The following is a 14,722-nucleotide window of genomic DNA, read 5'->3' as shown; positions in this document are numbered from 1 at the left end:
CAGCAAGGCTAGGTTTCCTGATGCACAAGTTGGTGTTCGTTCTTCCTTATCAGCATCCTCACTTCTCACTCCGGCACCTGTGGCAGACAGCGCTAAGCCACCACTCTAGCCCTGCCTTGCAGGCTTTCTCCAAAGCACTTAGGATTAGTTTCTCACGTGAACTGCTTGTCATCTCACCTCCATGCCATGAGAAATAGTTTGCAAAAGCTATTCCTGGAATAGAACACTCCTCTGATGATTAGCATCCTGGATGATTGGGTCACCCGCCTTCATAGATCCCTGTATGGCATACATTCCATTTATAGTATTCCAGCCATCAATTGCACCAATTAGAATAACTCTGGCGCCTGCGTGCTGTGAGTGTCTATGCTTGAACTGAATGGTTACCATGTGCATGTAAACAGAAGCCCACCTGTGGCTCTTCAAGAAATCACACTGACACTGTCCACATGACCTGTGTCCTGGAATTTGAGCTTCATTTTGAGGTGATTTCCTTACTGCTGTGGAGCTGGAATGTGGAAAGCTGTCTTTCACCCACAAGCCTGGGAAAGAGAGGCTCTTTGTATTTGATTTTGGCAGGGCTGAGAGCAGGTGAAAACAGTACACCTTACCTATTTGTAGGTTTGTGCAGGGTCAGGAATGGCTGTGCACCTGCCCATTTGCTAGTCCCGAGCTTCTGCAATACTGTCTGCTCACAGTGGGCATGTCTGGTACTGTCAGGATATCTGCGTCTCTCATTTTCTCCTGTGGTTTAAGCTACTGTGTATGTGTCTACCCCCTGCGACTTGCATGTTCTTGACAATTTTATTTAAATTAATTTTTTTTTTGGTAAGTCTTCTCTTTTTTTTTTAAATTTTTTTAAATTTATTATTTATGATAGTCACACACACACAAAGAGAGAGAGAGAGAGAGAGAGAGGGGCAGAGACACAGGCAGAGGGAGAAGCAGGCTCCATGCACCAGGCGCCTGATGTGGGATTTGATCCCAGGGATCCCTCTTCTCTTGATCTGAAAGCTGTCCAGGGTCTGGAAGTCTGTCTGTTACTCTTTCTACAGTACCTGATGCCCTTCTCTGGGTGTGGTTCATTGAGACCCACTGAGTCCTTTGAACTGGAGGGCACACTATAGGAGTTACGGGCAGCAGGCACTCAGACCTGGTTCTGAAGGGCCTGTGACTCTGTGGAGGCAGCTGTGCTGCGGAGAGAGCCCCGTGCAAAGCCAGGAAACCCCAAGTCTGGCTTCCGGTTTCAGCCTGTCTCTCTCTGACCTGGGGCAGTGTTACACATACAGATCACCTCCAGCTTCATTATTTGCACAAGTGAGTGATTCTCCCAATTATTTTACAACCCTGACACACAAGATTTTAAGACTTTAAAATAAATTCTAGGCTGAAAGCTACGATGATGTCCCAGAATATCTTCACTAAATGGGGGCCGAGGCCTGATTAGATTCTGTGCTCCAGCAAAGGTTCTCTTAGACCAGCTGGGAGTCCTCCAGTTCATTTTTATTTTATTTTTTTAAGATAAATCTTAAATTTTGGAAGAGTTTTAGGTTTACAAGAGTTCCTGTATACACGTTGATGTGTATTTACCTCACAGGTAATTCACTGATGTAGATACATCATTATTAACTAAGGTTCATGTTTTATCCATGTTTCCTCAGTTTTCCCTTAATGTCCTTTTTCTCTGCCAGGATCCCACATTACATCTGTTCATCACGTTTTCTTAGAGTCCTCTTGGTTAAGACAATTTCTCAGGCTTATTTTTTATGATCTTGATAGTTTTCAAGGAGTATTGGTCAGGTGTTTTGTAGAATGGTTTCCAGTTGGAATTTATTGGGTGTTTTTTTCATGATTAAACTGGGGCAACACATTTCTGGGAGGAAGGCCACAAAGGTAAAGTGCAGCTCTCATTACTTTGTGCCAAGGGTACATACTCTCTGAATGACTGGGCGCTGTGGGTGTTAATTGTGATCGCCTTACTGAGGTAGGGTTTGTCCGGTTTTGTCACCATGAAGTTACTCTGTCATTTGTCCTCCGTGCTGCAGTCTTAGGGAGGAAGTCCGTGTGTACAGCCTGCACCTAGAGACTGGGGAGTTGTGCTCCAATCCTGTAAGGGCAGAGTATCTGTATACACTGCTTGGAATTTCCCTGCACAGGAGAGCTGGGTCTTTGTACCTATCTGTTTATATCAGTAGGGATTTAGGAATATTTATTTTATGCTTTGGGTTATAATCCAGCACTATTTAATTTTTTTTGCTCCCATTGTTCCAGCTTCTGTCCTATCCCCAGCTTTGTGCCCCTGCCCCCTTTTGAGCACTTTGTTATACATTTTGGCACTGGAAGATGCTCCAGGCTTTTCTGCATGTGCTCTTCCAATCCTAGGATCACCCAACCAACCATTTCTCTAAGGAGCCCTTTTTTAGATCTGGGTACTAGGTGTGTTTGTTGCTGCTGGGGTGTGGTGGTTTCTAGGTCTCGTCAGCTACAGAGGAAAGAGCCCTGTGTGTGGTAACCCGTGTGATATACAGACATTGATGACTATTTCTGTGTGTTTTCAGCTGAATTCGTACTAAACCAAGTGTAAGTTCATACTGGTGTCTCCAGTTCTAGTCGAAGTTAACATAACAGCATATACTTGCAGATGTTCTCAACTTGGGACAGTAGCAACTATTGATATTTTGTGGCTCAAAATATCTTTGAAACTGCTTGTGGCAAAGACTGTCCATTGCTTATCCAGAGCCATCATTTTCTCCCCCCGTGTAATTCCTGCCTTTCCAACCCCTCCTAGCAGTTAATTATGGCCCAGTGACCAAGTTCTGGCCAGTGGGGAAAGGCAGTGGTAGTGCAGGACTGTAGGAAGGCTTCTGAAAGTGAAGACTGTTCACTGTACCCACTCTCCTTTACCTTTCCTCCTTGTTCTTTCCTGCTGCCTGGACTCACATAAGATGGCTGGACCACTGTAGCCATCTTGGATCATGAAGCTGGAAACCAGTGCTAGGATCATGAAACAGAAAGAAAACCTGTATCCGTGATGATTCAGAGCTGCTGCTGGATTGCCTACATCAGACGTTGATTTGTGGAAGAAGCAGATTGTTACCATTTGACCTTTGTTTTACCCAGCCAAACCTTATGCTAACTTACCATTTTTGAAAGTGCCTTCAGCTACTACTTCTTAAACAGTCATTTTCATGAATCTTTTATTACCCAAAAAAAGACTTCTTAGGGAAGGTCATTTAGAATGGAATCCTAAAGAGTGGGAGGTAGAGAAGGGAGACTAGCGCTTGTGCTGGAAAAGAAAGAGAACTCGGGGAGCTCAGAGTGGTCTGGGCGAGGCGGACTATCCTGAGGTCATGGAGGTGAGCGAACAAGAGCTGTATCTTGGGCATGGTTGTAAAGGTGATTGGTTATGTTGGCCCTACTGGGAACATCATCCTCTCCTTCCCAGATTCTGATGACATGGATGTTAGATCTCTATCACAGTCATGCAGAATCCCCCAAGTGGGTTTGTTTTCTTTTTTTCCGCCAGTCTGTTTTCTCTCTGTTATTTTGATTTGGTAATGTTTGTGGTTCTGTTTTCTGGTTCAGAGTCTCGCCTCCCTTCTCTATTTGCACTCATTCCTTAAGTTCTTTAATTTTGGTTATTGCTTTTGTCAGTTTGAAAATTTACCCGTGGTTCTTCTTTATGTTTTGTTTCTTTGCTGAGACATTTGTTTTTTCATTTGTTTCAAGTGTGTTTGAATTGCTCACTGAAACATTTTTATGGTGGTTATTTTGAAATGTTTTACCTTCTCTGTCATGTCGGTGTTGGAATTTACTGATGGTTTCTTTCCACTCAGTTTGAGATCTTCCCAGTGCTTGAGGTGACAGGTGATTTTCAGTTGAAACCTCTGGTTGGTGGTACAGGCTTATCTTCCTGTCAGGTGGGGGTGGACACACAGGCTCCCCACGTGCTCTTGTGTCACACTGTGGTGGTCTATAGATCCCAGGCCCCTGGCCTCTTCAGATGATACCCACAAGTTCCAGGTGTCCTCATGGCACCTGTACTCTGTCTCCTGAACCCCTCAGGGTTGGTAATTCTCTAGGATGACTCAGAGAACTCAGGGAAGTGCTATACTCACGACTACAGTTTTATTATAAAGGATTTATCTTGGTAGAGACTTGGTTTTAGGTCAGTTTTAGTTGACACAGCTCCTTTCCTGATGAAGTTGGGGTGCCACCTTTCTAGTACATTGATCTGTTCACCAACTGAGAAGCTTGCCAAGCCTCATCACCCAGAGATTTTATCTGAGGTTTTATTACATAGGCACAATTGATTAAATCATTAGCCACATGATTGAACTCTATCTACTCTTCCCCTCCCCTGGAGGGTAGTGGTGGAGCTGAAAGTTCCAATCCTGTAATCATATGGGTTTGGTTTCTCTTGCCACCAGCCCCTATCCTAAGGCTTGGTGAGGCAGTGAGTAAACTCAGGTGTGGTCCCCAGGGCCTCCTTCCACTAATAGAAGACCCTCCCATTGCTCAGGAAATTCCAAGGGCTTTAGGAGCTCTGTGCTAATTGCTGGGGACAAGAGCAAATGTGTGTGTGTGTGTGTGTGTGTGTATTATACTACAGGTTGTATTTTTAAAAATTATTTTTTCTAACCAATATTAAATTCACCTGTTTTAGAACAGTGTGGTAGTGTGGCATATTTGTAGTAAGTTTCAGTCAACTTCAGTTTTCTTGCCATTGAATAACTGAAACACATATTTTGCCCATTTTGCCCTACCTTAGGTGTCCTCTTGAGATTAAGAGCTGGAACCAGGAAAAAGATGAGCTGTGTCTCATATTGACACAGTGGATTCCACAGTTACAGCAGGAAACACTTGCTATATAAACGCATCCCTAAATATTTGTGTTTTCTTTTGCTTTCTTTCACCAAAGGAGCCAGTGCATCAATCAGATGAAAGAGGTGAAGGAGCAGTGTGAGGAGCGAATAGAAGAAGTCACTAAAAAGGGAAACGAAGCTATTGCTTCCAGAAACCTAAGTGAAAAAAAGGACCAAAGCCAGCAGGTAATTCTGGGTTTTTGCTACCCAGGATTCGAGAAGGCATTCCTCCTCTCTCTTCAGGCACTCTGTTCCCTTATCTGCTGATTTCCTCTATCTCTGCTCTTGCTTATGGGTTTGGTTCCCTGAGACACAGCAGCCAGCCCAGGGGTGTTGCAGCTCTGACAGGGCCCTGTCCTTGAGTTCAGGGCTTTACCAGGGTTACTTCCTTTAAAGTCTGCAGCCATCCTGGGAGAGCATCGCTGCTGTTTTGAAGACCCTGACACCCATAAGGCCCCCGCCACCAGCTGGTCAGTGGTGGGGCTGATGAGCACCCACACTGGCAGAGTGTGTGACGCTTGGCCCATGAAACTGCTGCTCAAAGCCTTCAGGAAATCTATGTGTTGGTTTTAAATACAGCAGTTTTATTGAGAGATAATTCACAGACCATACAGTTCGCCCATATAACAGTTACAATGCATTGGTTTTTAGTATATTCACAAAGTTATGCTGCCATCATTACAATTTTAGAACATTTTCATTTCCCAAATAAACCCCATAACCATTAGCTCTCCCATTCACTCCTAGAAAACCATTAATCTACTTTCTGCCTCTATAGATTTGCTTTGTCTGGACATTTCATATTAGTAGAATCATATACTATGTGGCCTTTTATGTCTGGATCCTTTTACTTAGTGTAATGCTTTCAGGGCTCATCCATGTGTTTGTATGTATAAATACTTCTTTCCTCTTTGTGGCTGGATAATATTGTGTAGATAGGCCACATTTTGTTGATTCATTTGTCAGTTGATAGGTATTTGGGTTATTTCTAGTTTTAGGCTTATTATTATTTTAAAGGTTTTATTTATTTATTCATGAGAGACACAGAGAGAGAGAAGCAGAGACACAGGCAGAGGGAGAAGCAGGCTCCATGCAGGGAGCCTGACGTGGGACTTGACCCTGGGTCTCCAGGATCAGGCCCTGGGCTGAAGGCGGCAGGCACTAAACTGCTGAGCCACTGGGGCTATCCTTAGGCTTATTATTAGTAATGCTGCTATGAACATTCATGTAGACATTTTTGTAGGGATGTAAGTTTTCATTTCTCTTAGGTATATACCTATGAGTGGAATTGCTGGACCCTATAGTAGCTCAATGTTTTATGAGAAACTGCCAGAGCATTTTCAAAAAGTGATCACACTCTTAGATTTTCGCCAGCAGTTTGAGGGTTGCAGTTTTTCCATGACCTTGCCAACTCCTGTTACTATCTTTTTTCATTATAGCCATCCTCATGGATGTGGAGTCCTATCTCATTGTGGCTTGGATTTTCATTTCCATAATAACTAATGTTGAGCATTTTTCCTGTGCTTTATTGGCCATTTGTATATCTTTTCTGGAAAAACATCTATTCAAATTCTTTGTCCGTTTTTAAATTGGGTTATTTTATAATTGAGTTAGAGTTCTTTATATATTCATATGTATATGCAAAGTTAATAGATACATGATTTCTACATATTTTTTCCCATTCTCTGAGTTGTTTTTTTACTTTCTTCATGGTGTTCAGTGAAACATAGAAGTTTTTAATTTTGATGAAGTCCAGTTTGTTATTCTGTTATTTGTTCCTTTGGTGTCATAATTTAAAACACTTTGCTTACTCCAAGGTTATGAAGATTTATATTTTCTTCTAAGAGTTTTCTAGTTCTTAGCTCTTACAGTTAGTCCTATGATCCATTTTGAGTTCATTTTTTATATCTGGTGTGAAGTAAGGGTCCAAATTCATTCTTTTGCATGTGTATATCATCTCTTGGCACCTTTTTTTGAAAACAAAACAAAACAACGATTCTTTCTTCCACTGAATCGTTGTGGCACCTATGTCAAAAATCAGTTTATTGTAAATATGAGGGTTTATGTGTGGACTCTCAGTTCTGTTCCATTGGTCTGTGTGTCCCTTATGTCACTACCATACATGCAGCCTTGATTACTGTACCTGTAGCTTTGTAGTCAGCTTTGAATTCAGGGAGTGTAAATCCTCCAACATTGTTTTTTTGTTTGAAATTTAAGATTTATTTATCTTAGAGCATGCATGTGGGAGGGGCAGAGGGAGAGAGAATCTCAAGTAGGTTGCCCGCTGAGCACAGAGCCTGAGGCAGGGCCATCTCCTGACCCTGAGATCATGACCTGAGCTGAAACCAGGAGGTAGGCACTTAACTGACTAAGCCACCCAGGCATCTCTTCCCTTCTGTTCTTAATTGATGAGTGTTTTTATCAAGAGGTGTTGGATTTTTTCAAATTCTTCCTTTTTCTCCATCTACTGAGATGATCATGTAGTTTTTGTCCTTTATGCTATTTATACAGTATTACACTAACTGATTTTTGGATGTTTCACCTTGCATACATGGGATTTAGCCCACTTGGTCATGGCATAAAATACTTTTATATGTTGCTAGATTTGTTTTGCTAGTATTTTGTTGGGGATTTTGGTGTCTATATTCATAACAGATACAGTCTGTAGTTTTCTTATAGTGTCTTTAGCTTTGATATCAGGTAATATTGGGCTCATACGTAGAATGAGGCATAATCTTTTCTCTTGTTCTTTGGGAAAAGTTTGTGAATATCTGGTATTGATTCTTTAAATGTTTGGTGGGATTCATTAGTGAAGACATCTGAGCTTAGGCTTTTCTTTGGGGGAAGTTTTAAAATTACTAATTCAGTCTGTTATGTCTATTCACATTTTCTATTTTTTTAAAAAAATTATTTATTTATTTGAGATAGTGGAGGGGAGGGGCAGAGGGAGAGAATCTCCAAGTACATTCCTGGCTGAGCACAGAGCCCAATTCAGGGCTTGATCTCCTGGCCCATGAGATAATGACCTGAACTGAAACCAAGCATCAGACACAACCAACTAAGTCACCCAGGTGCCCCTCACATTTTCTATTTCTTGAGTCAGTTTGGGTAATTAGTATTGTTCTGGGAACTTGCCCAGTGTCCTCTAGGTTATCAAAGTTGACATACAGTTATTCAGGGTATTTTTTATTTTATTTTATTTATTTGATAGAGTGAGGGAATGAGAGAAAGCAAAAGCAGAGGGAGCAGCAGGAGAGGGAGAAGCAGGCTTCCCAGTGAGCAGGAAGCCAGAAGCAGGGATTGATCTTGGGACCCTGGGATCATGAACTGAGCTCAAAGCAGATGCTTAACCAACTGAGCCACCCAGGTGCCCAGGTGGTATTTCTCTTTAATAGTTTTGTTTGTGTAAGGTCAGTGGTGGTCTCTTATTTTAGTAAGTTCATTTTTCTCTTTTTCTTGGTAATGGTTTGTCTTTTTAATCTAGGTAATGGTTTGTCAATTTTGTTCAACTTTTCCAAGAACTCACTTTGATTTCATTGGTGTTTCCTGTTTTCTACTCTGTAGAAAACAGAATTCATTCCTGCTCCAGCATTTATTATGTCCTTTGCTTTAGGTTTAGTTTGCTCTTCTTTTTCCAGTATCTTAAGGTGGAAGATTAGGTTACTGAATTGAGATCTTTTTTCCTTAATACAAACCTGCAAATTTCCCACTAAGCGCTGCTCTAGCAGCCTCCCATAAGTTTGGTATGTTGTGTATTTGTTTCAGTTTTTCTCAGGATACTGTTATTTGCCTTGTGTGTTCTTTGACCCACTGGTTATTAAGAGTGCGTTGCCTAATTTCCACGTTTGTGAATTTCTCAAACTTTATTGTCACTGATAACTTCATTCCATTGTGATTGACATCATACAAAGTATGTTCAATTCTTTCAGATTTGTTGGGGCTTGTTTCATTGCCTAGCATCTGTCTGTCCTGGAGGATGTTCTATGTGGATTTGAAGATTGTATTTTGCTCTTGTTGGGTTCACTGTTCCATAGAAGTAGTCTAGTCTGGTTGGTTTATGTTCAGGTCTTCCTTGTCCTTGTTGATCAGACAGTAGAAGCCTATTTGTTAATCGATTACTGAAAGTACTTTCTGAGAGATCTTAAATATAGCAGGTGCACTTTGATCTATATTTTGCTAAATATAGCAGGTGCACTTTGATCTTAAATATAGCGGGTGCACTTTGGATTTATGCCAGGTGGTCGGGCACAATTGGAGCATATCATGACATTTCTCTGTGTTTGGGTGTTTTGTCAGAAGGACATCCATTGCATTGCTTCGGGTTACTGTGAGGTTTAAAGTCACAGAGCCCCTAGCTGTCGTGTGCTCCTGTTTTAGCTCCGAGCCCCCAGTGAGCCTCAGCCCAGGCCACAGGAAGCAGACCTGCCCCAGGCAGAGGTACCACAAGTGAAAGGAAATGTGCCCAGCGATGGTGAGCCCCAGACACCAGCCCCCAGTTTGGAGATGGCTTTGGATTTGAAGAGACAAGGTGAGAAAGGTAAGTGAAGCCTGGGAATTACACATTTAAGCCCTTGAAGACAAAGCTCATTCAAATAAATACATAGTCGCAGTTCATGTCCAACATATGTGTATACAGCCTCACGCAAGAGTGTCCCTGCAGATGGCAGTTGGTGACTTGGGTTTGGGCTGCGGGAAGCAGGTCTCTCTGAGCACCTGGAATTGAGGCCCCAGGGCTTTTCCTTGTCTTACTGACATCTCATCCTTGTAAACCCAGTACCTTGTTCTTTGGCAGCTGTGTAAAGAAAGATCCAGGCTATTCCATGTTGAGGACATCATTAGAAATGTAGGAATATGGGGATGTGGCTGAGACCTGAGCAGCTGTCATGGGAAGGGGTGGTGGTGGTGGTGGTGGCTGCTGTGTCCCTGTGGAGTGACTCCTTGGTGGACTGGCATGCCCTGCTCCCAGGTACTTGTCTCAGAGTACCTGGTTAGATGATGGTTAAATTGATGATGGTTAGATGACTTCAGCTTGTAGTTTGTAGCTGTAATCGAGATAACTTGTCCAGGTTTTTTTCCTAAACTACTTCTGTCTTCTTCATGGCTCTGAAGATGAGCTGCAGGTAGAGAGAAGCCTGTAGTCTTTGCAGACTCATAGAATAAGTTTCGTAGTTGCTCCTCCGTCCACAGCTCTTGGGAGGGTTCTGGGAGTAAGAGGGTAAGAGGGTTTTTGTTTTACATAAACTAAATGCCAGTGGTGTGTTCTCTGCACAGGGGAAACCAACGAGATTCAGGTCACCAGTGAGGAGGAGCCTCAGAGGGACAGCCTGGGGCTGCCCCCAGAGCCAGGCCGAGAGCAGGCTGTAGAGGAAGACAGACCTGTGGGTGGAAGAGGCACTGGAGAAGCTGGAGCAGTTGGCCAGACCCCACGGGTGCCAGCAGTGATACTGGCCAGCCAAGAAAATCAGGACACAGAGGACCTTGAGCGGGACCAGCTTGTCATCCCTGATGGGCAAGAGGAGGAAGAGCAGGATGTTGACGAAGAAGGTAGGTTAGCTGCTCCATGGGCTTCCGCTGACTCCGCCACTCTTCTCCCGATACTAGGAAATCCCATGAAGGGCCCAGTTTGCCATTTGGTGGTGGTGGTTTGTTGAATATGTTACTGAGTAGGAGGCAGGAGGGAAGAGCAGTGTGCTCACCAGCAGTTGGAGGTGTCAGAAATAATATTCACAGCAACTTAGTGGTTTGGTGGTTGGGTGGTGGGGCTTCAAGGTGGAAGGCCTTGAAGTGGGTGCTTAGCATCAAGTGAATGTAGCCTCTGCACTTGACCATGTGGCTTGCCTGTGTGTCTACATCCTTATATGGTGTCACGACCAGTGCCCAGTGAAGGGAGGGATGGATGGATGATTGGGTAGATGGAGTTTCATGCATATTTGAGCATTGCAGAGAAGTGACATGTGAATCCTACCTTGCTGGTTTGGTGGACTTTTCTTTAAAGATACAGGAAAGTGTGGGGACACCGACATCAACACAATATTCGGGGATGTATCTGGGTTCCTAAAGGATGTGGAAGACTTTATTCCTAGCCAAGCCAGGAGCACTTAGGAAGGGAAGAAGATACCTGTGCTTTGGGATGAGCCATTAACAAGAGTGGGGGGGATGTGCTTATTTGTGGAAATTACCCTGATTCCATGTAGATCTCATTTGCACTCAAGCTTCTCTCCCTGAAGAATGTGTTCTTACAAGGTTCCATTTAAAGAATTAAAGAAAAAGAAAAGGCCAACTCAGGTGGCAGATCCAGTGGCATGCAGGTTTTAGACTGGCCACAAAGGGTAACATCTAAATATTGGTTTGAGATCCCGCAGGATACACACCAACCTGGTGCAGCTGTAGTGACAGGATTTGCAGAATAAAGTGGCAGGGCACAGGGGCATGTGCTTTGCTTCCCTTCAGGCAGTGAGTGCAGAGAGGTGTAACTAGAGCCAAATCAAATCTCCCAGACATGCTTTTTAGAAAAAGATTTTTTTTTTTAAGATTTTATTTATTTATTCATGAAAGACACACAGAGAGGCAGAGACATAGGCAGAGGGAGAAGCAGGGAGCCTGATGTGGGACTTGATTCCAGGTCTCCAGGATCACAACCTGAGCTGAAGGCAGACGCTCAACCACTGAGCCACCCAGGCATCTCAAGATTTTGTTTATCTATCTATATGAAACCGTATGTCTCTTGAATGCCTTTTGTCCTGATCTTCTTTTCTGCAGGGCTGAATGTGGTGGTGAATGATCTGATTCTGTAGGGATGATGGAAAATCCATTGGTACCCAGTAGCCACTCTATTTCCTTCCATCAGAGCCACAAACCATTCTGAGGTGCCATCATTAACTAGAAACCTGTTGTTTCCAGCAGTAGTGGCACCTCCTTTTAACCTGGAGTTGCTCTCTTTTAAAAAACCCAGGAATTGGGTTTATTATTATTATTATTATTATTTTTAATTTTTATTTATTTATGATAGTCACAGAGAGAGAGAGAGGCAGAGACATAGGCAGAGGGAGAAGCAGGCTCCATGCACCAGGAGCCCGATATGGGATTCGATCCCGGGTCTCCAGGATCGCGCCCTGGGCCAAAGGCAGGCGCCAAACTGCTGCGCCACCCAGGGATCCCGGGCTTATTATTTTTTAAATATTTTATTTATTCATGAGAGATGCAGAGACACAGGCAGAGGCAGAAGCAGGCTCTCTGCGGGGAGCCCGATGCGGGACTCAATCCCAGGACACCAGGATCACAACCTGAGCTGAAGGCAGACGCTCAACCACTGAGCCACCCAGGTTCCCCGGAATTTGGGTTTAATTAGCTCATTTCCCCAGTTTCAGCCCAGAATACAGCCCTGTGTTGAGGGCCATGGTTTCTATGGACTCAGAGTTGAAGTGGGGGGCAGACGTAAGTGGAGAACTCACACCTGCTGTTCATTCTGGCAGCAGGCACACCAGTTCCTGCGGTTCCCCGAGACGCTGCAGGAGACCTGATTGTTAAGCCGTGCCTGGAAACACCCCAGTTCCTGGGTTCTTTAGCTCCTGTGGCCTCAAGAGAGTAATGTGGGCTGTGTTCTCTGTGTTCATTTTACAGGGAGGCACCAACAAAAGCTGGGGGGAGAGGAGGACTACAACATGGATGAAAATGAGGCAGAATCGGAGACGGACAAGCAGGCAGCCCTTGCAGGGAACGACAGAAACCTCAATGGTAAGAGGTGTGCCGCAGGTGATGGGCTTGCCTTACTTTACACTTTGTGCTCTTTTGTTCACTTTAGCTAAATACTGAATCCCAACACTAACATTGTAAGTCATCCACCATTGGAGGGCATGTCCCCCATCCTGACCTTTCTCAGCAGCATTTTCTTGCTTTTCTTTATGGGCTTTTCACTCAGGTGGGCATCCCTGGACCCCAGAATTTAGTTTTGCCCATTTTCTTAAAACTGACTGCTCTTTAAGCTTCTCTTAATCAGCAGGTTCTCCTTCCATTCCTTTTCTTCATTACCCTGGAGTTTCCCACCATCTGTAGAGTGCTGCTTGCATATTTATACTGCTGTTTAGTATATTCTTCTTTCCCCTCTACTTCCCCCATATTGGCAGCCGATATCCAGATGCTTGGTTAGACAACTTTGGGCTCAGGCCCTTGGTAAAGTGGGAGGTGGTGGTGTGTTCTTTCACCAGGAGGCAAGGAATGCCTTTCTTTTTGTGATGTAAGTACCAATTGATGTTCAGTGCCTTTGTTAATTCATTGGTGGTATTCTAGTTCAGCCTTTTGTATTCTGTTGGTTATTGAGATATTTTTTATAAATAGGCAGGTCAGTGGTTTTATCACATAACATAGGATAAAAATGCTTGATTCTTTAAGTGTTTACCCATCTTCACAATAACAGATTATTTCCTGGTCATTCTCTGAAGGTAGTATATAAAGTACAAACTCAGTGGATTTAAACTTATTTGATGGGTTTCACTCGATTGTACTTATTATCCTTTTTGGAGTTCAAGTTATCCCATCTTCTTCGGCCAGTGGAGACTTCCCTACTTTAATCTGAACCTTCAGTTCCTTTTCTTCTGGCCCTGTCCTCAGCCACGGCTCTTCTCCCTACTCAGCTGTTTTCCTTTGTTTGGTGGGGCTGTCTGGGAAGGAGCTTCAGAAAGGAGCCTTGGTAGATGAGTTTCAGAAGTTCCTAGGGCTCAGCCTCCCTTGGCCCCTCAGTCCTTACCATAGCCACTTTGCACTCTGCAGTTTGTTCACTGGCCCAGGTACTTTCTGGTGTAAATCCACTGGCTGTTTGAAGTTCTTCTGTTCTAATCTTAGGCCCATTGGGTGCTCCATTGTTCCTGTTCTTTCTATATGCTGCTAGCATACAGGCACTGTCCATCGTTTTTGTGTCTGCTTCTGTTTCAGGGTCTGCAGGATTCCTTGTCATCTACTCTTGTGAAATGTCTCTGATATTTTTCAATGTAGTTGCTTTATGAAGGGACCCTGAAATTAAAAAACTATGCCACTGCTGCCACCACTTTTCCAGGACCATCAGGTTTTTATAATTTACATTTAGATATCTGATTCACCTGATTAATTTCAAATGTATTCAGGTAGTATGGAGCAAGGTTGGGTCCAATTTTCTTTTTCCTAAGGGCTGTCCAATTGCCCCAACACCAGCTCAGGGCCTGTGATTTGAGGTGCTACCGAATAGATTTCCGTACATACCTAAGTCTACTTTTGGTTTCCCTGCTGACTCACGCTGTACCACACTGTTCTAAGTATAACAACTTTCCCTCACTGCTCTTTTTTCAATATCTGACAAGGCTACTCCTTCTGGATGATCTTCGCCAAGATCTGTTTGAGTAATGCTTCTTCCCAATTTGATTCCTTCTTTTAACTCAGACCAGAAATGTTAGATCTTACCATTCTCTTCAGGTCTCTTACCCTCTTTTTTATATTATTCATTTCTGCCTCCCTGATCTGCATTCAGAATGATTTCCTCAGACATAGCTTGTAGTTCGCCAATTTTTCCTTTAGCTATGTCTTATCTGTTCTTTAATTCATGGTTTTAGTTTTTTCATTTCTAAACTTTGTACTTATTCTTTGCTGTTTGTTTACAAACATCTTTTAGTTCATTAACTGTATCAGACTTTTGCTTCTTTAAGTGTATCAGGCATTATTCCATGTCTTCCAATTCCAGTGCCTGGAAACCTTGTGGGTATTTCATCAGATTGCCCTTAGGATACCTTCTTTCCTTGTGTTTTGTGCTTTTTAACTGTCTCCTAGAAGCCCCTAGGGGCATCATAGTAGTACTGCACTAGAGAGATCCTTTCCTTCGGTCAGCCTCTCAA

General features: G+C 43.4%; 1 protein-coding gene across 6 annotated transcripts in view; it reads left to right on the top strand.

Moving 5' to 3' along the window:
* The window catches only part of GOLM1 (golgi membrane protein 1), a 55,082-nt gene that overhangs the window by 35,761 nt on the left and 4,599 nt on the right, over positions 1-14,722 (top strand). For all 6 annotated transcript variants that reach the window (XM_025984163.2, XM_072763371.1, XM_025984164.2 and 3 more), the window contains 4 exons: positions 4,922-5,051; positions 9,243-9,402; positions 10,137-10,409; positions 12,486-12,599. In XM_025984163.2, coding sequence (XP_025839948.1) covers positions 4,922-5,051; positions 9,243-9,402; positions 10,137-10,409; positions 12,486-12,599 — 677 coding nt within the window. The remainder of the gene's footprint in view (positions 1-4,921; positions 5,052-9,242; positions 9,403-10,136; positions 10,410-12,485; positions 12,600-14,722) is intronic.

Source organism: Vulpes vulpes, chromosome 1 (genome assembly GCF_048418805.1).
Source record: "Vulpes vulpes isolate BD-2025 chromosome 1, VulVul3, whole genome shotgun sequence".
NCBI lineage: Eukaryota > Metazoa > Chordata > Mammalia > Carnivora > Canidae > Vulpes > Vulpes vulpes.
Note: the sequence above shows the minus strand (reverse complement) of the source record. Positions and strands in the feature narration are given on the sequence as shown.